Raw genomic sequence first — 25163 nt, 5'->3', positions numbered from 1 at the left:
GCATTTTGTATTTGTTTATTTTCAGCTGGAAGGAAATGCCAAAGTTAATGTATGTTTTCTTTTCGTGGTCAATACAAGATTTATTGATCACTGAGGTACCACGGCTTTGTGCCAGCATGGCAAATGCAGTGGCAAAGCAGCAGTTCCCAGCAGTCTGCCTCGAGTGCACAGTGGCACACAGGACATGAGTATTTCATTGTCTTGCTAAAAATAAAAACAAAATCAGACAAACACACAAGATGTAATTATAGCTAAACAGACCATCTTAAGCCACCCTTCACCACCATTTCCTGATAGACAGGAGAGTGTTTATTTTGGCTACTCTTCCATAGTTTCCCTCCTCTGAGCTTTTGATGCCTGGGCCAAAATGAAAATATATAGTGTTTTCCAAATGAAAGCTGTTAACATTGCTTCCTTCAAAAGGCTCGCTTAGTAGTGTTTTCAATTTTCCTGTACACAACCTTTTTTGGTTCTAATTCGTATCCAAGGAATTCATGCTAGCTCAAGAGCTGACTCTTTAAAACAGACCTTGCTCATGTGTCCACCCAAGTGGAAACAACACGCCTTTGATGAAGGGACCCAAAGGAGGCACTGCGCCCTAAAAAGATTTAGGAGATAACACAAACAGCAGGCTAGGCTTCAAATACATTGACTGTCTCTCCCAACATTTCCTTCTGCAGAAGTTTATAATAAAGGAAATGCCTGCAAACATGTAAGGATCTGCAGCTGAAGGAAAGGGAGATTTATCACTTGACCTTTGCTACTTCTCCAGAATGCTCCCTGTGTGAACAAAACAGCATGAGATGAAAACATGGCAAACAGATGGGAAAAGGAACACAAATTCAGCTGGTAACTGCATCCAGGGAAAGCCAGCACCCATGTTCCCTGAGATGAGAACATTTTGCTGAAAACTGTCTCCATGGTCCTTCTTTTATGTTGTATTATGTGTTGTCAACTTTTACACTGGAAGGGCTCATTTTGATACCACTTTTCCCATTTTTCTGCAGTACTGCATTCCCCAACACAGATCTCTTTGCCCCCTGCCAACAGCTTGCAGGGCAGCTCCAAACACTGTATCTGTGAATGGGGAAATCAGACAACTTCATGGGCGTTGCCTGCTCTTGAAGCTGCAGCTGTGCATCTCCAACACATAAACGCTATGCAGAAAGAATCAAATGCAAGTCATAGTGGTTTTAAAATAATAAATATATGGCTAAAGCCAATAGGACTGGACGGGTACAAAACAGGGGCAGAACTCCATGCCAAATGTACCCAAAAAGTTTGGATTATTGCTTTATATTGTAACCTGGAGACTGATTCAATTCAAGAAGAGAATTCTTTCTGATGCAGAGAACAGCAATTTTATAGTCATTTGAACTTCCTTTTGAAATCACCTGGAAATTATTTAAGCATGAGGCACCCACTGGCAATGCAATTTTTCTAAGGTTTCTGATTGTTCTTCCATGCCATATTTGTAGTCATCCCAAGGGGAAAATTTATCTCTCTAATGGTTTTTAAAAAAATATTCCAGCAAATAATAAATATGATGACAAGTACAATCCATCATCATTTGCTAAGGAAAAATCCCTTGTAGAATATACTGCACTATAACATCATTTTTAGGAACTACTATTATTTCACATTATTGTGACACTTTCTACAAAATAAATCAAACAATATGCCAGGTCAACTGTAAGGAAAGGAAAAGTGCACAATTTTGGTAATTAATTCTCTTGTTAGATATTCTCCTGCTGCTACCTAATGTTGTTTAGCACTTCCTTCCTAATACCTTTCACTCCTTTTTCTTCATCAGTTACCTTTTCAAGGAGTTTATCTCACAAGCAGTGAGGTAAATACCGAGTCAGATATGCCTGCTTCATGCAATAATCAGGGAAACAGTAATAAAAGTATTTTTCCTAGACATTGGGAGGTGTCTCCCTGGTCAGATCTATTGTTTCAGATTCTTTGCAAACAAAGGCAAACAGTGACTCTCTGGTTCAGTGCAGTGCCAGAGACAGACAGTTCAGCAGGGGATGGATTCAGGGACAGATTTTTCTGGGAGGGAGAGGGAAGGCTTCAAACTAATCAAGAAATCTCTGCACAACTCTATGCTGAATCTGCACCACCCTAACATCTCAATTCCAATAAATCTTCCAGTTTTATCAGCAGAACCTGACTAGTTCATTGCAGCAGAAGTTTCATGTCACTACCAAGATACTGAAAAATTTCCTTTGCATGCCAAGATTAATATTATAAGCTTTTTTTTCATCTACATAGCAATGAGATTATTGTTTTAGGGCATGTGATGCTGAAACACTTGTGGTTCTGCAGCTGCTATGTAGCTATAAAAATTGCGTAAATTAGTCACCAAGTTTAAAAGATCACGTAGGCATTCAACAGAAAAAAAATCTGAGTATTTGGAATAGTTGAGAGAAAATATCCAAGACATTTTTAAGAATTAATTTTGTGCAGCCTCTTTAGGAAAATCACCCAAGCTCATACGCTTAAGTCCAGGGTGTTGCTTTAGAGGCTTCCATAAAAACGTAATTTTATATTACATACTTCTCACCATTAACCAACAGAATTATTTACACTGAGCCTACAAAGTTACATAGACATTATATATATTTTGGGTTAGACTAGTGGGATTGTGGTCGCCTTAGCATCCCCTTTTAGTCAGCAGCAGAGTAGAGGCTGAATTAGCTCAGCTCATCTTATTTCTGAAGCCACCTGCAGCCCTCCATTGCCTGTAGTAAACCAACAAGTCCCAAGGGAAACCCCTTGGGCAAGTGCTTAAATAAGGCACCAAATTTAAGTAGAGACCCTGAGTAGAGACAGGTTGGAGGCTAGCTCTGGTTCTGATTAAATTCGGGTATGTCAAAACAATTAATGTACTGAATTTTCATGGATGTACTGAATTTCCCCAGTATCACAGCTGAGCAACTGAGAAGAGTGTTTTGTCCCACATTTTCCCTAGGGTTAAAGTCATAAAGTTAATTCTAAGGAGATGGAAAATACTTAAACAATGTCATATTTTTTAGACATTTGTGCTGTACCCAAGCAAAATGACAGATTTGCATTAGAAAGTTAATAATTTTGCAAAATCACAGGATAATGGTGTATTTCTTTGACATAAGAGGACTCAATTCTAATTTACTTGAACTGATTTAATTTTACATTGGTTTGATTGACTAGCTTTAGCTCATGATAATACATTTTATAGTAATTAAAACTATATGCAGCAAAAGACAATGAAGCCTAAAGTTAAATGTTTACCCCTAACTGCCATTAGGGCTTATGGCTCATTGAACTTTCTCCAAATATACAACCAAGCTTCCAAGTCTAAGAGAGCATAATCCCAAAATTAACAAAGGCACTTTCAATTTAGCTTTAAACCCCAAACTAAACAGTGTAATCAAAACATTTTGCTGTCACCAAATTCTTTCCCAAAGTCTAAAGCAAATGAAACACTAAATTTCAATCACTCGCATCTTTTGACCTAAACAGCAGCCTTCCACTCCCTGGCCGAGCAAAAACATTCAAGGGTGCACTTTTAGTGTGTCAGATGGAGATGATGGTGCCCACTTCTTCCATTAGCAGGCTCCTGATGCCATGAAGAAGTGTACATAAGCCTCCAGGTTCCACTTCCCAGTAAAAGCACAGGTGATTGAAGTGCAGTCAATCAGAACTCAACAAAATCCCTTCCCCATCAACTGAGCAAATGAGAGAGAAGAGATGGAGAGAGAGCAAAAAGCTAAGATAAAAATTGGGTTCAAAAATAGATATTAAAGAAATTTCATTGTAGGTCTACAGCAGACATTATACAAAGGAGATAAGTATCTTCAGCCCTGACGTCCTGCCTCGCAGTGCACTGAACATTGGATGGCCTCCAACAAAATATGGGGAAATTCAGCTCAAATACAAAGTGCATCAGTTAACAAGTAGGTTTTCAGTCTTGGTACTCTTTTTGTAATGTCAGTATTTTTTTACTATATCAGTATCTTCTAGACTGTATCCATACTTTGAAAATCAAGTTATTCCTGTCTGTTCTAACAACAACAATTATTTTTAAAAAATGACTGTTTTCCTGAAGAACCATTTTTTTGACCTTTTACAGATCGGAGTAGTTAAAGAATCAATTCTCTCTTCTTTTCCAGGAACCTCAGCTAAAACCTGTCATCAAGTATTCACTCAAAGGATTAAAAGGGTGAATTTTACATTCACTCTAAGGGTAAACATTGAGGCAAATAAAAATAAATAGATTTGTATGCAGATATTAGCTCACACAAGCATATGAACAGTCAAGTACAAATACTTGTTTATGCTTGCAGATACAATCACCTCCTCCTGACCCTTTTTATGCAGCTTACAAAAGCAATTTGACTGGCAACTTCTGACAGTTCATTCCTACTGCTGCAAATTTTAAGACTTCAACACAGAAGAACCAAAAAAGCACCCAAACAACACCCCACATCCCACTCCCCCCCTCCCCCCAAATCTAAACAGAGAGATCAACATTTCATGTAAACTTGATTAGCATTAGCATAACAAAGCAAGTCTAAATCATGCAAGCTCAAGACACAAATCACTCTATGTTCAAGAGATGTCTGTGTCTGGCACTGAGTTTAGTGGTTTAGGGGCTACACTGGTAGTGTTGAGTTGATGATTGGGCTGGATGATCTTGAACGTCCCTTCCAGCATTTATGTTTCTATGATTCTATAACTTTAGCCAGGTAAAACTGCCCAACATACTGAATATCTAGTCCTCGGATTATTTTCTATAGCAGCCAAGGGAAACCACTCTGCCAAACACTCTTTTCTCAGCATGGTTTGACAGCATTTGATGACAGGAGAAACTCATATCTTCATTCACCCAGGCCGCTATTAAATGCAACAGATCAAAACAGACCTCATTTTTCTTCCACCAGTAAGTACAGCTTATTGGTGATTTTGTAACAAATTGGATCCTTTCTGATTTTGTCTTTAAATTTCCATGGTAATTCAACACACACTGAGAGGAAAACTAAGCATACCATACACAGTAAGTTAATCATATCTATTTGCATTTGAGTAGTGCAGCTTAGATTAAAAAAACCCCAAAACACTATAGTGCGCAAACACTGAAATTCAGACTCCACTAGCAAACTTGCCTGATAAACTCCACTGTGTAGTACTGGATGGGAGAACTTCCTTCACTCACTCCAGGCTTCCAGGACAACGCAACTTCTGAATCAGAAACCACCACGATCTGGGGCTGATATGGTGGCGCAGGAGGCATGCACTTATCTAAGAATTAGTGCAAAGGAACAGCATTAAGAGAAGCATCTGGGTTGCTATCCACAATAGCCCAACACCCACAAACGTAGGAAACAAATTACAGGCTTCTCCCCTCACCCAAGTGCCCCTCTAAAACCCTACATTTGTGGAAAAGTACCAATGAAATACTGTGGTACTGCTCATGACAGAGGCTAGGTGCGAGTGCTACAGACATCTGCCCCGACAGTTTTGCAACAAAGCCCTGCAGGCAGAGTTACCTTGGGATAAAGTTGTCACCCCCCTGGGCATGCTGGGCCGTCCTTTCCCCGCCCAGCTGTACGCTCCAACGCTGACGCGGTGTGGAGTGCCTGGCTTCAGGTCGCCAATGACAACATCCTGACAAGTCAAGAGCGGACAAGCACGTTGTGACAGCAATTCTGAGTAACTGGGGATGCTGCTGTGAGCTGGGACTCAGGGATCTTACATGGTATTTTCCCTCTACTCTCCTAGGAAGATTATCCCCAGCACAGCAGAGCTCAGAAACAACAAACACAAATAGAATCATGTTTCCTCTCAAGATGCAGCCTCGCCCCAGGGGAATCCACAAGGTTGACCTGGACCCATTTCTCAGCATAACTCATAAGGCTGCAGATCATTTGCATTTGATATTCAGCTTTTTCACTGGTGAAGTCAAAGTCACATATTATTCCCTCCCTTGAGCCAACTGCTTGCATTTGGTATCAGTCTGGTGTTTTTTTCCCTTTTTTGATTTCTTGTTTGTTTTTATTTCTCTTTTAAATTCAGAGGCCATAAAACCTCCTGAGAGTGAAGCAATTTGATGCAGTGTGAACTGATGATCCTTAATTTCTCACGGAGCAGAGCCCTATCCTATCATCTCTCACAGTTTTATGAGCTCAGTTAACAGCCTTGACCTGAAGCGAGCATTTTCCTTATTTGTCCTTCTGCCACAAACACAGAAAGGTTAACCTACAGACAACTACCATAAAGGAGGCAATGCTCAGCTCCATGTGACGGGCTTGGGCTGATGAATACTCTTCAGAGGAGCCTGATCAAAATCTCCAGAAAATAGAAAACATCACCAAAACACTGTATTTCATCACTGGCTGCTTCACATAGCATGATCAGCCTCAGACATTTAGATCTGATCTTTAATGGAGAATGTGTACATGTATAAAGAAATTGAGTATTTTTGACCTGCAGCCTACCTGGAATGTCTGTGTTAATTCCAGATTTATTAATTCTGACAGCATATACAAGGAAACAGAAATATCAGGTTCTATACCACAGACTGTTCTGATGTGAAAAAAAGCACTTACAAAAAAACCTGGTTTACAGCTATTATTCTTTTGGTTTTCATTCTCTGATATTAAACACATTAGTCACAGTGCATTTGAAAATGCAAAGTTCTCCTTTTTCTTCATGTTGGAACAGACTTTATATCTGCACTTCCAGTTGCATTAAAATAGTAAACAATCCCAAAATTTTATTAACTGCTAAATTTCCTTTTGATGGTCTTTTGGAAAAAAACACTTCCTCTCCACTCTTTGGGGAACTTTTATTATTACTACAACATTGTTCAGCAACACCCTGCCATCTGTCATTTCTCTGGACATGGTTTTTGAGCTCCAACACTGAATTCCTATTAACATAGAGCACCTGACCACTATCTTGTTTTTCCATCATTCACCCTTGAGCTGCTCAAATGATCTGGACAAGTCTGAGATGAGTCTGAGATGAAAACAATGCTGGAATAGTAACTGTCCACAGAGAGGCAACAAGAACACTCACTCTGAAAGATTAATCTGGATCTTTCATAGCTGAAGGGACTGAAGTCTTTTACAGTGTGACCTGAGAAGCCAGTTGCTGAAAACCTTGTACCTCCTCCTGGTGACAGAACTGATGCCCCTGCTCCTGCCTTTCTATCCTCCATGCCATACATACTGTCTGCCCTTCAACTATGTGCATTTTTTTCCTGCCAGTATTCCTCTTTATTACACTCATGCTTATAAGGAAAAAATCCTTCATTATCAGTCTTATCGTTTTCACACTATTCAGGAACTTGGCCCTTGGACAGAGTTGGATATTCATGTACATGCCTCATTTTATTACCTCCAGACTCAAGTCTACAATAAACTGAACAAGGGGAATCTCACTGAGTGCCTGGCCAATCAAGATCAAAGCCCTAATATCTACTGAGGTATTCAACAAGTTCAATGTGTGTGCCCTCAAAACCTTTGCAAGGTGCACTCATGCCTTACACATGTGGCTACCTGTCTCCTTCATGGCAGCGCCCTCTCCATGAACACAGCCCTGGAACACACAGCGGGTACCTCTGAAACCAAACATCTAATCTTCAAGGATCAGAACATCAGGGATTAAGTAAAAATTCGGGACACCACCAAGCCACCCTGACCTGTGGCAATGTCAGGGAACACCCACCTCACACCAGGAACACTTTCAAATCAGATCCTGGAAAAGAAACACATTTCCTGGTGCCCCACAGTCCAGCAGCCTGGGGTTACATATTTCAGTTCTTTTCTTGCCTGCATTTAGAAGACAGGTCTTAAACCCAAGTTCTGTCCCTCTCAGAAGGGACAGAGTGACCTCACAGACAACAAATTTAGGTAGTATGTGGAACAGTTATCCCCAGCATTTTTGTAGTCCCCCCTCCACTCAGATTAGATCTATATTTTGAAACCTGATGCCGCAAACTCAACACTCAATTGCTGATGATGCTTCAATAGTCACCAACCTCACTTTCTTGTGTTGCATAACTCCCTTGCTAAAATCCTGAAAAATTACATTTGGTATTCTTATTACAAACTCACGTTGTTAAATGGGGTGAGGCGATGTGGTGCCTTTTCTGTGGTAGGGGAGCCAGTTTCACTTAGATTATCCCATTTATCCCTCCCTGCCCTGCCACACAGCTTGCCTTCCCTACAAGTGTGTTGAAACTGTTTGTACGGCTCAGTAAACTGCCTCACAGAAACCAGGATTACAAATTGTTTTCCAGAAGTATGTCTGTTTTCTGTTTTGTTTTAATTAAAAAAAAATCAAACCCTGGATTACAGCACAGCTGCAGGAACTGAGCTGGTTTTAATGACACTCTCTCCCCTGACAACAACTTCTTCCTTGAACTACTGGAGTCAGCTGGTCACCTCCCATTTTGTACTGGTATGCTTAGTGATTTGACAGGGAGCAGTGTTGCTCTCCAAGGCTCTGTGCCCAACCTAAAACGTCCCACCTTTAAAGCTGACTAATTTTTATTGATTTTTCTAGTTTTGCAACTATGTGTGCTGGAGTTCCTGAATGTTATGTCAGGTTAGAACAATCACCTATACTAAATGGTACTGCATCTGCACTTCTCCTGGCTGCTGTCACTTACATATTCTCTAGTTTACGACAATATAATACACAGTAATACATTATCCACTTTGCTAACACAGACATATGAGCATATGCATTCACAGAAACAGGCAGTGCAAATCAGCTCTTGCTACAGCAGTCCCACGTGGCACAGAGAAGCCTCCAAGAAAGCAGCAGGGTCATACCCAGCACCAGCAGAGGAGGCTTAGTGATGGAAACAGTAACTATGCAGACTTTACCACAAAACTATTGCAGATTTTTGTTGAGTTTGGTATGAATACAACAGAAAGCATTTCATCGAGAACACCACTTCCTGGAGGATTAATGACAGCTGGGAGCTGATTAAACCCAGCCATTCATACTTCTCCACAAGTACCCGTCAGAAGTGTTATTTTTATCAAGCAGAAAAAAAGGGCTCAGCGTGGAACCTCAATTCTGGAATGCCATAATCCAGACTCATCTCAGCTAGGACTGAACGAGATAGTCCTGGTTCAAGTGCATCCTGAGGACTCAGCCTCCTGTAGTCCACCCAAACTTCCCTTGTTTCACACCACAAAAGCTCTGTGAGCTCCACCAACTGTGTGAGATTTCTCTATTCCAAAAACAGCTTGCAGAAAATGAAGGTTTGCAAAGGGCTGTTGATGCTAGGGATTTCAGTTAAACACTGAAATTGCTGTCCTTCTCCTATCCAAACCCGAGCACCTCTTGCTTGCTTCCTGTTCACAATACACCCAACTTGTTTACTGCTTACAGGAAGCAGACTGGACTGAGTGCAGGACTGGAAATAATCAATCTGATTAATTCACCAGCTGCAAAGCCATTAATAGAGCTAGTATTTCTTTCAAACTTGTTTTATACTAGTAGCTAGTCTCCCACTCCTTCCTCCAGGGCATTGCAAGGCTGGCCTCTTCCTGTGCTCCTCCTCCATCTTGGCTCTCTCTGGACTGGCTCAGGTTCTTCTCTCTTCATCTCCTCACCAACTGCCAGACTTTGTTCTTGCCTTTTACTGTCTGTCTGACTACTTGACTGTCCTCATCATCTCTAAATCCTCACTGCCTGGATAGATATAATTTTTTACACAAGTTTACTCCATCAAAACAAGACATCCATAAATACCTCTGATGATTGAGAAGAAGATTTATCCATTGCTGAAAAGGGAGCTACTTTGCCTACACGTGTCCACCTTGTCCACCTGTGGATTTTGAGCTTTTTGAGGCTACTATCTGCTACATTTTGACCACAAAAGATCATGTATATGTGCTATTGAGAATCAGCATTTGAGATCAACTTTTGTGTGCGAGTCTCTGGAGAGACCAAGTCAGAAACATTCAATTTTATTTCAAATCACATCTGTGACCAAGTTTCATGTGAAGCAATACTTACAAATATTGCTTGTCCTTCAAGTTGACCCTGGGAAAAAGCAAATAGGACTTGTTAAGAGCTAACATAATAAAAAGTGATGGCAAAACCACATAAATAATGGGTCAGGGAATTAAAACAAGACCAATGCTGCTGCATACAGCAGTCTGTATAGCTGTTAATCATCTTCATGAGTACTGGGATACAGACTCCCCTCTCCCAGTATTACGAAGTACTGCTGTTAGGATTAAGATAAAAAAAAAAAACCCAAAACTGCTGTTTGATCTTTCATGGCACTACAAGCAAGAATAGTTTTTAAGAAACAAAAAAGGCAAGAGAGAAATACAGATAAGGATAAGAAGAGAGAAAATAATGCATGAATAAAGAAATGGTATCTCATGACAGCAGTATTGTTTTATTCACTGTGATCCCAGAATCCTGCAGAAGTCAGAACTGACAACCAGAGTGATGGAAACCTGCAGGAAATCTGAGCATCCTCCTCAGTCATGCTTCTAGTTAGGAAGTGGGGCAGAAAAACTGAAGGAGGGAAGAGAAAGGACAAATGAAAAAAATCCCCAAAGCAAGAATGCAAAGGAGATATAAAAGAAAAAACATAACTTTTAAAAAAATAGAATGCAATGAGAAAAAGTAGTCCTTTCAAGAACAAAACAAACACCAGCAGCTGGGGGAATCTCCTAGAATATGAACTTGCAGAACTGCAGCTAAAGAGGCCATATTTCAGGAGGCCACAGTCTCACACAGAAGCAAAAACACCGTTTGTTAACTCACACTCCTGTATCAGACACTACAATACCTAAACAGTGAAAGTGCTGCTCTAACTGTGCACAGTTGTGCAATTCCACCCCATCCATGTGTGAAAATGCATGCTTTTAAGATTAAAACTTCTATTTTAGTAGATGTCAAAGGACATGTACTAGGAAGCTGAGAACAAGTCCCAGTAGTTTTTACATGGCAAAATGGTCAGACAAGAAGGAGAAAAAGTGCATGAGGCAAACACAAAAACATTGTGATTTCTTTTTGTTCAATACCCAGAGCAGATTTGGAGCTTGGATTCTCACCATATTTCACAAAACTACAACAAGGAGACAGTTGCAAGTTTCCACTTGCATGTTCTGCTCCAGTGCTCTGATTGTTGATGAAAAGAAATACTCACCATGCTAATCATATCCAAACTCAGGGGAACATCGTGTGAGAGCTGTTTAACTGCTTTGTCACCTTCAACTTCTGAGTAAAAGACCTTGGGAAGAAGATAAAGTCAAACCAGTTAAAGCAATAACTCAATGTTTCAGAACAACTTAAGAGTGCATCAGTGCATCATTCTCACACTAAAGACAGAATCTGAGCCTTCTCAAATGCAGGAAAAGCTGAAGTCCTTTAATATTCCTTACATATTTGCTAGAAGTTAGCAGTGTGACCAAAGGACATCACCACACAGTGTATACACTTACCTAATGTGAAACACAGTTGTAGCATTTGTAGCACAGGCCTGGGCTGACAATTTTAGTTGTGCACCATTTGTCTGTGGTTAACATGGACAGCTGAAGAGTTGTGGGACTAGTCTGCACAACAAAGACACCTTACTTCATGTAAGGAAGATGTTGACATTATATGATTATGACATTATAAAAACTGCTCTATCATAAAATGTCTCTCCATGTCTATTGCCAAGTACTGGAGACTAGTGAGACAGACAATCTGTTCTCCCGTACACAGAGACCCAGAGATGCCAGAAGGTCAAGATACTACAGTGAAGACATTTTGGATACAGTACTATTGATGCTGCTTGTCATTGGTTTTATTATCATGCCACACACCAGCTCAAGGCTTTAAAAAAGAAGTGGAGCTCAGACGCTTGATCTCCATGCACAAAGAGTGAAAACTGTTTATGACTTAAGCCACTTCATCCCTGCACCTCTGTTCTCGCAGAGAAGGGTGAACCCAACTACATACAGAACCCGCTTGAGGCAGGTCCTTGCCATGGCAAGTGGTTTTTGGAGTTTTAGCCTACTATATTCTAGTCCATAGCATTTTCATAACAATAAAATGAACTCTGCAGCTGGGCTGCACTGGTGTCATTTACAAGACTGTGGGATAAAGGAGCATTTGTACCAGAAATACCTATTGCAGGGATTTTTCTCATTCTTTTAGTGTACATTAATAATAAGGTACTCAGTAGTATTCTGCTTCCCATTTTTTTATATAAAACTGAATTTTGGGTATTTTATTCCTGTAAATTTCAAATCTGTCCACAGAAAATGCTAATAAGAAAAACTGCTATTCATTTTTTTGTTGTTATTGAAGGGGAAAGCAACGCATTCTAGTCAACTTCTTGCATCTTTGGTGCTAATTTCCCACTGACTAACTTCCATTTTTGGACTGAGTTTCATTGCCATGGAATACCTGTTAAAGCAATGCCTAACAAAAATTAATGAATGGCATGTTAGTGCTCATTGTTTTTCTTCTTGCACACTAAAATATAGTAATCAGTTTAGCCTAACCCTTCTGTTTTGCCCTGCAGACAGAATATAACATGGCAGATGCTTGATGGTGGTTAGAGACTTCCCTATAAAATTGCTAAGTACAGCAGAAAAATTATTATTTCTTTAACAGAAACTGACTTCTGAGGTAGGGGAGAATACAACAAAATGCCTTCTGATATTTATGGCCGTAGGTGGGTTCCCAGGGATTCTGTGTAGTACAGTACCTATCCAGGAAGAGACTCCATGAAACAGTCCTTCCTTTGTACCTGCTGCCAGTCTGGGAAGTTTTAGAGGCTTAGTTTGAAAACATATACCTGCTCAAGTAATCCTCAGGCTGGAAGTACAAGTCAAAGGATCTGCATGACCCTCACTTGCACAGTGTAGTATCTACCTGCTCTGCTCCACTTTATTGTTTTATCAGCTGCAGAGGGCAGTGAGAGCCTTGCAGGAAAACCAGAACAGAAAAGCAACCTATATCCACTGCAGGCCCTTGGCATCCAACCAGAATTCCCATCATAGCTTATTTCTAAAACATGAACTGTTTGTTTTTTAAGGTTATAGCTCACTCCACTGAAGCCCACTGTCCTCCAGCTGCTCTCTGGGCAGTGGCACTGTTTGTCAGGAGCAGAGGCTGTCCCACTGGATTCAGTATGTGCAGTCTGAGGCCAGGCAGAAGCACGGAGGATCACTTACCGTGTACCCCGTGATGGTGCTCGCGTGCTGCTTTGGCATCTTCCATTGCACGCTGAACGCTGTGCAGTTCAGTGAATCCAGCAGAATATCCACAGGAGGCCCCAGCCTATCTGCTGAAAACAAAATGGCATTGTATAAGGAGCCACAGGACAAAACCCCTCTCCTTTAGCTGCCTGGCAGGTATGTCTTTGAAGAACAGGCCTGTGCTGCCCTCATTCCAAACTATCAAACATAGACCACTACTCAGATTTGACTTAGGTGCCCCTTTACCCCCTCAACTTCTGACTTCCAAGGTAGCAGTGGAACACCAGGAGACAAGGAGGAGAGAACATCTCCTCTGTGGGCAAGCTGTTGCTTGGCTCAGGAGCACCCAGTGCTTCAAGCAATGCCATTGAGCAACTCCGTAGGCTTTTAAATGTGTTCCTGAAATGCTGGACACTACCCAGGACCCAATGTTAGGGATATACACACATTCACACTGCTTGTACAGTCTGTGGCACAGATTCAGACTACTGGGAAGGCCTCCCAGGAATGGTCTGGAAGACAGAGCAGATCACACACCACATCTGTAAGTCAATATGGACATCTCTGGGGAAGGAAAGACTGTGTAGAAGAGAGCCAAATCAGGCCATGTACCCTGGGCCCTCACCATGAATACAATCTTCACAACAGCCAATGAGGCAGATCAGCATTTCAGCTGCAATAATAATAAGGAAGAAATAATTACCCTAAACATTCTCTCTTAACATATTCATAGCATCCTTGTGTTACTTTCTGGGGAAGCTCTACAAGACAAGTTTTCTGGAAGGCATAGTTGCTGAGGTAACTTTTTTTTTTTAATGACAAATAGTCATGTAAGGCAGGCTTCAAATTCATATTCTGAATGCAATATAGACAAACATTATTTACTGAAAGTATTTGGTGAATAATTTGGAACAACAAATAAATTTGAACAAAATGCAATCCATTTGCAGACTATCTGCAAACAGAGAGACAACATCTGTTTAATAAGGAGCCACATAATGAATTATTCACTCAGCCCTAGAAAACACTACTATCTCCAGGTTGCAGATGATGAAAGAGACACAGAGAGCCAAACAGTGACCTCAGTTACACTGGCCTATAAATTGTCATTGTGGAGTAAATACAAAGCCCTGGACTAAGCAAGGGAAAACAAGAGAAAGGAGCCTCCTGTTTTATCCTCCCTGTTTACTTCTCTCTAGAAGTTAGGGAATTCCCCTTAAACAACAGGGATATGGCTGGATTCATGTTTGCGAAGTGGGCATAAGCACCATCAGCCCTAGCACTCTCTCTGCTAGCAGCCTCAGGTGATGGCCTGTGCTTACCACACCACTGCATCCTGCCCTCTCTGTGACAAAATCATGAGACAGGCAGGCAGGCACATGGCACTCAGTCTGCTGGGGACCTGCTGCCTCATGCCCAGACCAGGAGCCAAGAGGAAAAAGAAAGCCAGTGGCAGCTGTGACCCATGCACAGAGTTATTTCCTGGGGAGGCTAAAGGGCAAGGCAGAGAGGAGTATCTCATGCAGCATGGCAGTCCCACAGTCCTCCGCTGTCACTACTCCTGGCCTGACAGCTCAGTGATGTGCATCTGGGGATACAGACTCACTTCTGGTTGTCAGAATTTCACACAACCTGGCAGAAAGTAAAAAATGTTCGTTTCTGGACCGAACTTTCCTTTCGCAGCCACGGCAAAGTGACGGCAGGATCTGACACAAGCATTGTTTCTGGCACTGAGCTGCAGGAGATGTCATGGCTTTTGAGCAATCGTATCAAAGCAGTTTGTCAGCTGATCACAACTGCTGCAGCACATATCACTGCTCTACTGACAAGCCATTTTGAGATAAATGTGAGCTTCATGTATTTTGCATGATTTTACAGAGCATCATGTATTAGGCACACTAAAAACAGATATTGAAGCTGGTCTAAACATTTATGTCTTTATGTCAAATGTCATGTTTAGACTATTAAAAAATAATGAAGAGTTTTCAAGGGTAAAACTCTTGGAGTATTTGTAGTTTCTCCTATGATTGGGGTCAGAAATACCTCTTCTCAAAACTCAGCGTGAAACTTCTGTTTATCTGGTAGCACCATGCATAGTGCAAAACCACAACAGAGCCTCCTCTGCACCCTCTGGATTGGGAAACTGCAGACAAGGGGGGTGGGACATATCCACTACTTGTACATGCTCTGAAGATCTGCCTGAGTGATGATCCCCCTGCCAGCGTCCTCTGCAGTTGGGTCCAGTGAATACCTAAGAAGGCATGGAGATTTGCTCTGATCATAAAGAACAAGTATCCAATTTATATAAATAATAAAATTAAACACGTTTTGTGCAAACACAGTCATTCTCCTTTCCGACCCATCAGGGACAGAAAGTTTGATATTGTCCAAAATGCTTTTACAGTAATGGGAGCAATGACTCCAGTGCCATACAAAGAAGCCATTAGTCAAGGGGGAGCACTCTAACACATATTACAACTACACATTGTGAAAGTATATGAAACACAAGAACTTAATGAGCATTTAGCCATAGATAAACAATGTTGAACTGACAATGTTGTGTTTACTTTTCTGCTTACAGCTACTTTCTTTCTCGTTTATACATGTCTTTGGCTCTGTACTTCTAAAAATATGCAAAAATCACCAAACCAGTAAAGAAGTCACCAAACAAGTTCTTCAAGTAAACTGAAGAACACAAAAGAACTCTTTCTGAGATGGAGTAAATTTTGCCATTTCAAAATAATGACCATTATTTAAATTTTTGCCTCACAAAAGCAATTCATATTAAAAATGGTGAAAATGCTTATGCCATCAATACAAGTGCCACTTCTATTGTGGCTCTCACTGCTACATACAACAGCCTCTGCCCATATATCAAACACCCATGGGCTACCACCAGGGTGGCCACAGGCTAAATGTGTGCCTCCTGGGAATGGCCCCCAGCCTGGGCCAATAAATGGTGTTATCCTTTACTGCAATGAAGATATTAAATTCTTTGCTGTGAGGATGGTGAGGCACTGTCACAGGTTGCCCAGAGGCTGTGGATGCCCCAACTGTGCTCATGGCCAGGTTAGATAATGCCTTGAGCAACCCAGTCTAGTGGGTGGTGTCCCTATGGCAAGGGGAGATTGGGATTAGATGGTCTTTAAGGCCCCTTCAACCCCTTAACATTCTACCATTGTATGATTTTATGTAATAATGCCTCTGGGTGCTCCTTGCCACCACTGAACCCACCAGCAGAAATGTCACTTCCACGTCTCCCCTTGTGATTTTGTGCAGTTACCTTGAGTACACAATAGAAACACCTCCAATGAATCCATTCTCTGCTCCCAAGCCAACCAGGCTGGCCTTGTGCAGGGCTCAGGAGCAGCCACTTCAGCCAGATCCTTTCCTTCAGCTACTGCAAAAAAACTGCTTATGCAAGCATAGCTCTTCCTTCCTTCCTTCTAGTCATGGACTGTCACAAAAATCTTACTACAGTGATAACAGTTATGAGAAAAAAAACTCAACTTCAAACCAAATACATTTCTAATGTTCATAGCTTCACATTTGAAGCACTTTGGATTAATTGGATAAAGCTCATCCCTACTAGTATATACAACTAGTACTACTATTTTAGAGTAAATTTCAAAACTTATTCAAATTTTAAATTAGATCCAAACAGTGTTTGAAAACAGTTTTAATCTTAAATACTGATGAATGGAATATCTGAAAGGATTTGTTAGAAATTTTTCTTTTAGATTTTAATTATATTTTGAATTTAATATTTTTTTTTAGATGTTGTTGCTGTATCAAGGCATGCAGGTAGTCATAGGTACTTGCAGATTCCTGAAACAATATGCTAATAATTCACTGATACAAACCACATGCAATAATACATAAATACATTTAAGGGAAAACACATGGTTAATTTCATCTTTACGAGTTTGTAGTTTGGAAAATAAAAATCTTTATACCAATTTTCTGTACTACTCTTAACAAGAAAGCATAAAGTAATGAAAGGAGATAAGCATTTCACTATTGTACTTCTAAATCTCTGTGGATAACAGCTAGGAGGACTGAAGGGTTCCTTATCTTCCAGGTTGATGTGTCTCCCATTTGTGTCCCACAAAACAAGTGAAACTTGTTGATGAAATGCCAGCTGTCACTACTAATATATCACAACGTAAGAAAATAGGGGGGAAAAAAGCTCAAGAGAAACAATTCAAACTAATTCTAAACTGAAGTTTTCCAAAATGAACACTTTCCAGAAATACCTCTGAATTTCTTCTGTTTGAAACATTATTTGTGTTCACCAATTCATAAAAAACTCACCGTGAATTTTATTAAAATAGCATTTTATCATTGTAATAGCTGTTTTCGAGGGAAAAAAACTTGCCCACTCCAAGAGGTGAAATAAAATGTAGACAAGTCCACTCACTCTCTCACTGAAATACTGTCGAAATTCTTATTTATTAAACAATAAACAGTGAAAAGGTCTTTTGCTTCCTCTATTTTACAGACTGAAAGTTATGCAAACACCACAGTGGAAGGAAGACAACATGACAAACTGAAAAGGTCAGGAAATTCTAAATGAAAAAAATATGCCATCTTTAAATTTCTTTGAAGTCTTTTCCAGCTCCCACTGCCCAGCAGCAGTACGTAAGAGAGCAAGAATTTCACAGCCACAACAACTACAAAGGACAAGGACTTGAAACTGGAAAATCTCAGCCAGCCTGTCCTGGTTCTGCACCTGGAGCAGCAACATCCACACACCAAAAATCTTGGTATCACCTACCACTGCATCAGATCCTGCAGCAGAAATGGCAGGTAACATGACCCCAGAAAGACACCATGTGTTTTTGGTTCAAGCTACAGTGCACAAATCTTTGGAGAGACTAACCCGACCTTCATTAGCCCTTTAAAAATACTGCAAAAGAAACCACAAAGGAAAAAAATCTCTCAACATTTTAATAAATAACAAGCTTGGACTCATGTGATGTTTTGTTGATGCTTATATAGCATCTGTTATCTCCCCCAGGGACATCTGAGGTGACAGCCTCTGGGATTTTTATAGCCCAGGGAGGGGGAGTGAAGGAGACAAAGCTCAGAACTTAAGCTACAGTGCAACACCGCGAATTCATTAAGAACGAACAGGTACAATGTCACTGGAGACTTTGTTGTGGCTTTTCCTTGGTACCTTGGCCCTGCAGATCACTGAGCAGAAAGGCAGCAAGGGAAGTTCTCTCCTTGAACTCCTTCCTGGAGCAAGGCTCTGCTCCCAGGAAGGCTCCAGCTGCAGCAAAGAGAAGGAGAGAGGAGGAGAGAGGAGGAGAGCTCTGTACAGTGCAACAGCGACTTCCAGGTGTTAAAAAGAAAAGCAGTATCTACTCTTTAAAAAAACAAAAAACTTTTCAGAGAGTTATACATTAAAATTTCTAGCTATGGATGGTTTTGCCCTGGACTCACTTTTGGAGAATTCTTGGTGCTGAAGGCTACAAAAAGCAGGGGACATCATATCTCTGACTAAATGTCTAGTTTGTATCTCTCTTGCCATAGTCAAAATGAGCACATCAGGCAATCTCTAGGCAACTCTTTCAGACTTATGATTTTAATAATTACTGTTTAGAGGCCAGTTTGATTCACACAAGTGCATGTGCATACCCTGTACCTGCACTTGAGTAACTTGATTTCACGTAATGGAAGCATTTTTCACTTCCAGAGAAAAGGATAGGCGCCTGTAAAAACCCCCCCAAGAGACTCCACTTGCATAACTTCCAGTGCATTTATGGAAGTCTGAGTCAAAATCTAATGCTCACGTCTCTAAAACCAGGCTTGTGCCTTGACCACTGAAGCCCCAGTGCTGGGGCATGGCTGTCCTAGTTCCTGATACCTCTGCAGCGCCTTGGCCTGGCAGAGGAAATTGGTAGCCAGGTTCCTGTTCTAGAAGGGACAGCACTGAGACTCACTTCTCCCTTCTTCAGCCCACAAGCTGCTTGATTGCAAAGCTCAACATTTTTCCTGGCTTAGGATTTTCTGTCTGGGCTTCAACTTGCCTTGTCCCTGTGGATGTGCCCAGTGACTAGCAGGCTGCAGCTAGCCCTCCCTGCTGCCAGCACACTGCCTGCTCTGCCAGGGCCTGCCTTCTCATCAGCTGCTTCATCAGTTTTCAAATAACTTTGAAAAAACATGTCTAAGATATTTAACTTAAGTGCCAGAAGGTAGCTGAAATCAAGCAACAGTATGTCACCCATTCTGTGTAACAGACTTTTGTAATCAATGGGACAGGCTGCTTAGGAACCAGCATGCCAGTAGCATATCTTGGCATCTCGTCGAACCTCTTTGGTCTCATGGGTTATGCATCTGAGGTGCTACGAAGCACAGATACCGGAGAAGCTTCACAAACCCTGGCACTCCAAAAAGCAAAAAGGCCAGTGCAATTTTAAAAATGCCAAATAAATAACTTGAAAATTTATTTCCCCATCAATTAATATCACTTCTTCTTCTGGTGTTTCCTATCCAAATCTTATTATCTCAATGGAACACAAGGCAAAATTGTTCACAATAGTTGAAAAGTATTCTCCTTGATGTGCCTTAATCGGTTCACTTTATCTACTACACTATTTCTTTCTTGCTGAAACCCAAGGTACAAGAAAATCATTAAAGGGGAGCTTCCTGGTCAGACAGAATAAAATTATAATCATACAATCACACATGCATTACATACACACATGCAAAAAGATTAAAGTGTAAAGACAAAGCTGACCATGCGACAGGAAACAAATGTGCAGGGGGAGGACACAACATGCAGCATTTGGGTTCCCACAATCCTTCCAAGTCCTGAGTGATTGTTTTGAAGCTCATTATTCATGGACACAAACGATCTGGTCCCACTCCAGAAAGTACCACAAAAATCAGCCTGCGGGTTGGTTATCCCTGAGGTTCTGGCACAGGCCTCCTAGAGCTAGCTACACAACACAAAGTGGAGCAACCTCCCACCAAACACTTTATACTGATCACAATGCCAGAAAATACTCATTTCTCTGTAGAAAGCAGAGCAGTTGGTCCAGCTGGTGTTGTCAGTCCATGACAGGCTGGAAGAGTGCTAGAAGCTAAACCTGAGAGCTGAAACAGATGTTTTCAGAAGATCCTTGTGACACTCTGCAAAATCACAGAGGGAGGGAGGCTGGAAGGTGCATTTGGAGATCACCTAGTCCAAACACTGCTCAGAGCAGGCTCAGCTGCACCAGGTTGCCCAAGACTTTGCACAAGGAGGTTTGAATATCTCCAAGGACAGAGACTCCACAACCTCTCAGCCTAAATTCTCAGTCACTCTCACAGTAAAAAACTATTTGTTCATGTTAAAGAGAATTTCCTGCTTTCCCTTTGTGTCCATTGCCTCCACCCACATCACAGGGCACCACTGAGAAAAGCCTAGCTCCATCTTCATTACTCCTCCATCACTTATAAATATTTGTATGATTCCCACAAGTATTTTACTTCCAAAGAAAATACGGCATCTTCTCAAGGAGCAGGAAATTCTTCCTCAGCTCAGCTCTTCCATAAGAAATGGGTTAATTTCAATATCTTCTGCAGTCAGCAAGTCTCTCCATTCACCAGCACTATCAGAAAAAACAGTGGAAATTCTTTGTCTCTACTGACTGAAATAACTGTGGTTTTTAAACCTGAATGCCTGCACTGAATTAGTATGGGACATGGCCTGTGCATTCAAAGAACCAGTAACAAGCAGTAGGATGTGAGAGCTAAGAGACCAACAGGGAAGGACAAAACCCTCTTTGGTGCAACAGACAATGAGACACGGAAATATATCACAGCATAAAGAACAAATACATAGGGGAGAAAATAGCACATGACACAGCTAAGATGTCCACAGAGCTGATATCTAATGCTCCCTAATCCTCTGAAAGCATTCCCTGCTCCACTGGCATACAGTCTTCTGCAACTTGCAGAGTCCAACCCTTTGTCCCAAACCTCTACGAGGGCTACCTCATGCAAACCATGCCCTTTACTTGGCATCAGCTGGTCCAAACAGTTTGCTTTTTTCCCCCCCCTTTAAACGCATTTTAGGTGCTGGCTTGCTCTTTGCCCAGAAGTCCCTGGAAGAACTGCTTATATTCTGCAGGTTTCTTCTTCCATCTTATGACCTTATGGCTCTGCAGGGGGTAAATGGCTGGAAGGCACTCATCTCACCCTACTGAGTTGAGTTCTTTGGCACACACATGGACAGAGAAACAAAGTTCAACTTTGCCATTGTAACTGACCAATAAAGACGGGAACATCAGCAACCTGCACAGGTTCACACAGGAACGAGAAGGTAATGAAATGGGAATGGGAACTAAAAATGTCAGCAGGACACCAATCTCCATGCAAGGCTGGAGTGTCAGCTGCAATGCCAACATCTCTGTAAACAGTCGTCTTCATAAAATGCCTGCTTATTTTTGGGAACATGTTACCTTCTCCTGTAACTGTCTAGAAAGCAGAATATGAAAGAGACCTCACATTTCAATTCCAAGGAACAGATTCTGGCTTCTGCAATCTCTAATTAAACCACAAAAATTTTGGTTCTCAACACGTACTTTCCATCATCCACAGTTTGACAGGTTTTGTTCATAGTTTGGTTTATTTTTTTCCTAAAATGATATTCTAGTTGAACTTTTTCATGCATGAAAGCAATTAAACTTGAGTGAAATCCTATATAATTTCTGCCCTTAGGATTTTTTGTCAGAAGATTTTTGAGCCCAGCAACACAAAGCAAGTCTTGATTTAAAACTTCATATGTGCAACAATACCTCTGGCACAGAAGAAAGATCAGAATGATTCCTGTCTTTGAAAGAAGCATGATCAAGATTCACAGGATGTTCATTTCCCATCATTTTAGAAAGAAAATTTCACAAGTTCCAAATGTACACAGGTATTGATATATACCATCATTTTCATAGATGCCAGCAATTTTAAATTACTTTTAAAATTGAGATCGGTGTGAAGAATACTCTGTACTGGAATTCTTCCAGCTTCAGAGACCTTTCTGTGCAAATAACACTGGACTGACTATCCTCTGAGGACATGGGGAATCTCAGAAACACCCAGTGTCCACTTCTCAGAAGAACTGTTCTTGACATGACTGCTATCTGCATGCACTCTTATATAAAAAGTGTTTATTAGCTGTCAGGTTAACGCATATAAGGGGAAAGACACCCTATCACTACTTGGGGCATTCACTCAGACAGCCAGGTTCAGGTGTCAGCACCTGCATACAGTTTATATTTCCTAGCTCTGAAAGAGTATCCAGGGTAACTCTGACGATGCTTGAGTGAGACATCTTTTTAAGAAAAGAAAGCCAATGCATTTTGGCTATCCACCTACAGGAATCCAACCCAAGAAAAGAAAGGGGTTTTCCCTTTTGCTGATGACCACATAGCTGTCCTCTCCCTTTTGAACAAATGGCTCCCTTTATCAATGTTGTGTGGATTCCTTTTTTCATTAGAGGCCAATATCCTGAGGGACTTTCCTCAACGGTAGTCTTTACCCCTGGGTGTAGCTACCCTATGTTCAGTAGAAGAACTGGCATGAACTTGGTATATTTCACACTATACACCCCTCACTTGCAGAGTTTTATGGACCATCACAGAGCTTAGGACTATCTAGATTTGAGTTAGGTACCTGGTTGTGCTGAAGCTTTCCCCCTAAGCCTTCAATTTTCAGCGGCTTTAACCCTCCTGAAGCAGTTACTTTCAAAGATGAATTCTAGTGTGCCTTTTCTCAGCTCAGTGGCTCTGAAAAGTCTGAAAAAGTAAAGTTGATCTTCTGCTGTGGTTTGGAGGTCACATTATATGAAATAACTAATTTGGTTGTCATTTGTAAGGATCTTCACTAAAAGTAAAAAATAAAAGGAAATCAAATCTTGCCTAGCCATACCCAAAAGTATTTAAGTTGGAATTAGTAATGAAGAACAAGTTTGGGGGTTTGTTTCATTTGTGAAATCTTTTTTTTTTTTTTTTTTAGATAGATCATTTGTTTGCACAGAAAACAATTAAGAAATTTTATTCAAGATCGCACATCTAACACAATCTCCTGTGTCTTTGTAACTTAGGAAGTCTTTTGTTATGTGATTATAGGCCACCATCACACATTCACTGATAAATATGGCACCTAACTGTACACTCAACAATGAAATAATAAATTCTGCAAAGACCTATTCAAGGCTGTTTGCTTAGATTACAGGTATCTTTAATATCCATTAATGACTTTCTAATATGAAAAACTGTCTATAAGCATTCTAGAGTTTCATTTCCTTGTGATGGAAAAATTGTGAAAAGGTCCTATCAGTCCTGTTTTGAGGACATGAAGCAAAAAAAGTCACCTTTTTAATTTATTTTCAAATTTAAAAAGAGCATAAACACACATTAAAACAACATAAATGGAAACATGCACAAATTTGAGTCCCAATAAAAGCATGATCTGAGGAATTATAAACTTCCAAGTATACTCTCAACTAATCAATGAGTATGAGGGGCATTGAAGAGAACTCATGCACTGAAATTTTCTGGTTTAAGAAAACAAGGTACCATTCTGTTCCTCAGGATGTCTTTGGTGACTGACACTCAGAATCCCTGCCATTAAGTTTAAGGTGAGTATGGTTCAATTCTAAAGAGCTGCAAACAGTATACAGTGCTGTTTCCTGTCCTGAGAGAAAAAGAGGCGTGTTGTTTTTTGTTTTTTTTTCCTGCAAGGCATACCAGAAGACACCACGAAAATCACCTACATATTATCACTCAGTTAAAGCCTGGAAGCACTGACTAAAATTGGGGTACAGCTGTGAGGAGCACCCTATAGGAGTCTTATCACTGTAAAAAGTGGCATGGCTGGAAAGGGTAAAAGCATAAAACTACTCTAGTCCCATTTTTGAAAATGAAAATCTGGCCTGGGAAGGACTGGCAAGCCATCAAAGACAGTCTCTGACAGCCTCAAGGCAGAAAGATTTCCCAATGATCACTCTAGTACCATAACTCCAAAACAACCCCACCTCCCTGAAGCATCACTGTGAACCCCAGTATCTGCTATAGAATGTCTTGGCTAATTTTACCTTTCTGAACACTGGTGGAAGTCTGAATAGTCATTGCAAACATTGACATTAGCAAAATGGTGCCAATGAAAAACATTTACTGGAAGTTTCCTTGTACAGAGGAAGACAGCAATTTCATGGCAGAAAGGGCACAAGACATTTTGCAGCAAGTGAGACTAAGTAAAGTCAGAAAACATACTTCAAAATGAGTAACAATGACATTCAGAGTAACATGCTCAAGTGGACTAATTCACTGCACTCCTACTGCTGCCCTGGAAAAGTATTATTGGAATGCTCATATCTGCACGAGGTGGTGATGTGATTTATCAGTTCTCAGAAATTACCAGACCATGGACCCCAGAGGTACAAGAGCAAGTCCAATCAGAATGAGAATGTCACATAATGTTGTGATGCAACTTACACCTGAAGGTGACAAACAAAAAGTACATATATAATAAGTGCTTGATTTAATTCGTGTTGAAGACATCAGACATTTTTGAAACTGTAAGAGGATGATACTAATCTTCCCTCAAATAAATTATTCACATCTTCTTTATTAGTTCTAGCCCACAGATATGCACTCTGACAGCTCTACATCCTTCACATTAGGAATCATTCAGCTTCACAGTCATTCTTCTCAGACACTTCACATCCAGCAGCAAATCAACCTTACTCTTGCATGCTTTACGTTTGGGATTTATTATGACAGTGAATAAGAATTCATCCTATTGTTGTTCCAAAAAATTGTAATATTTAAAAACCCAAATAAGCACTTTCCTTCCCAATGACTGTTGAATTTTTCATATCTGTAGACTTGATTTCAAGGCAGTTTGACCCGTTTTGATACATAAAAACGGCTAGACTTTCAAAAGTGTTTTGTA

The 25163-nt window shown here is 40.7% G+C and overlaps 1 protein-coding gene across 1 annotated transcript in view; it reads right to left on the bottom strand.

Annotated features, from left to right (window-relative positions):
* The window catches only part of EGFLAM (EGF like, fibronectin type III and laminin G domains), a 72484-nt gene that overhangs the window by 43936 nt on the left and 3385 nt on the right, over positions 1-25163 (bottom strand). Inside the window, exons 2-6 of the mRNA XM_066181075.1 lie at positions 13197-13309; positions 11177-11260; positions 10027-10053; positions 5535-5652; positions 5151-5286 (exon numbers count right to left, since the gene is read on the bottom strand). Coding sequence (XP_066037172.1) covers positions 5151-5286; positions 5535-5652; positions 10027-10053; positions 11177-11260; positions 13197-13309 — 478 coding nt within the window. The remainder of the gene's footprint in view (positions 1-5150; positions 5287-5534; positions 5653-10026; positions 10054-11176; positions 11261-13196; positions 13310-25163) is intronic.

Source organism: Chamaea fasciata, unplaced genomic scaffold, assembly GCF_029207755.1.
Source record: "Chamaea fasciata isolate MVZ Bird 193981 ecotype frontalis unplaced genomic scaffold, bChaFas1.0.hap1 SCAF_4, whole genome shotgun sequence".
NCBI lineage: Eukaryota > Metazoa > Chordata > Aves > Passeriformes > Sylviidae > Chamaea > Chamaea fasciata.
Note: the sequence above shows the minus strand (reverse complement) of the source record. Positions and strands in the feature narration are given on the sequence as shown.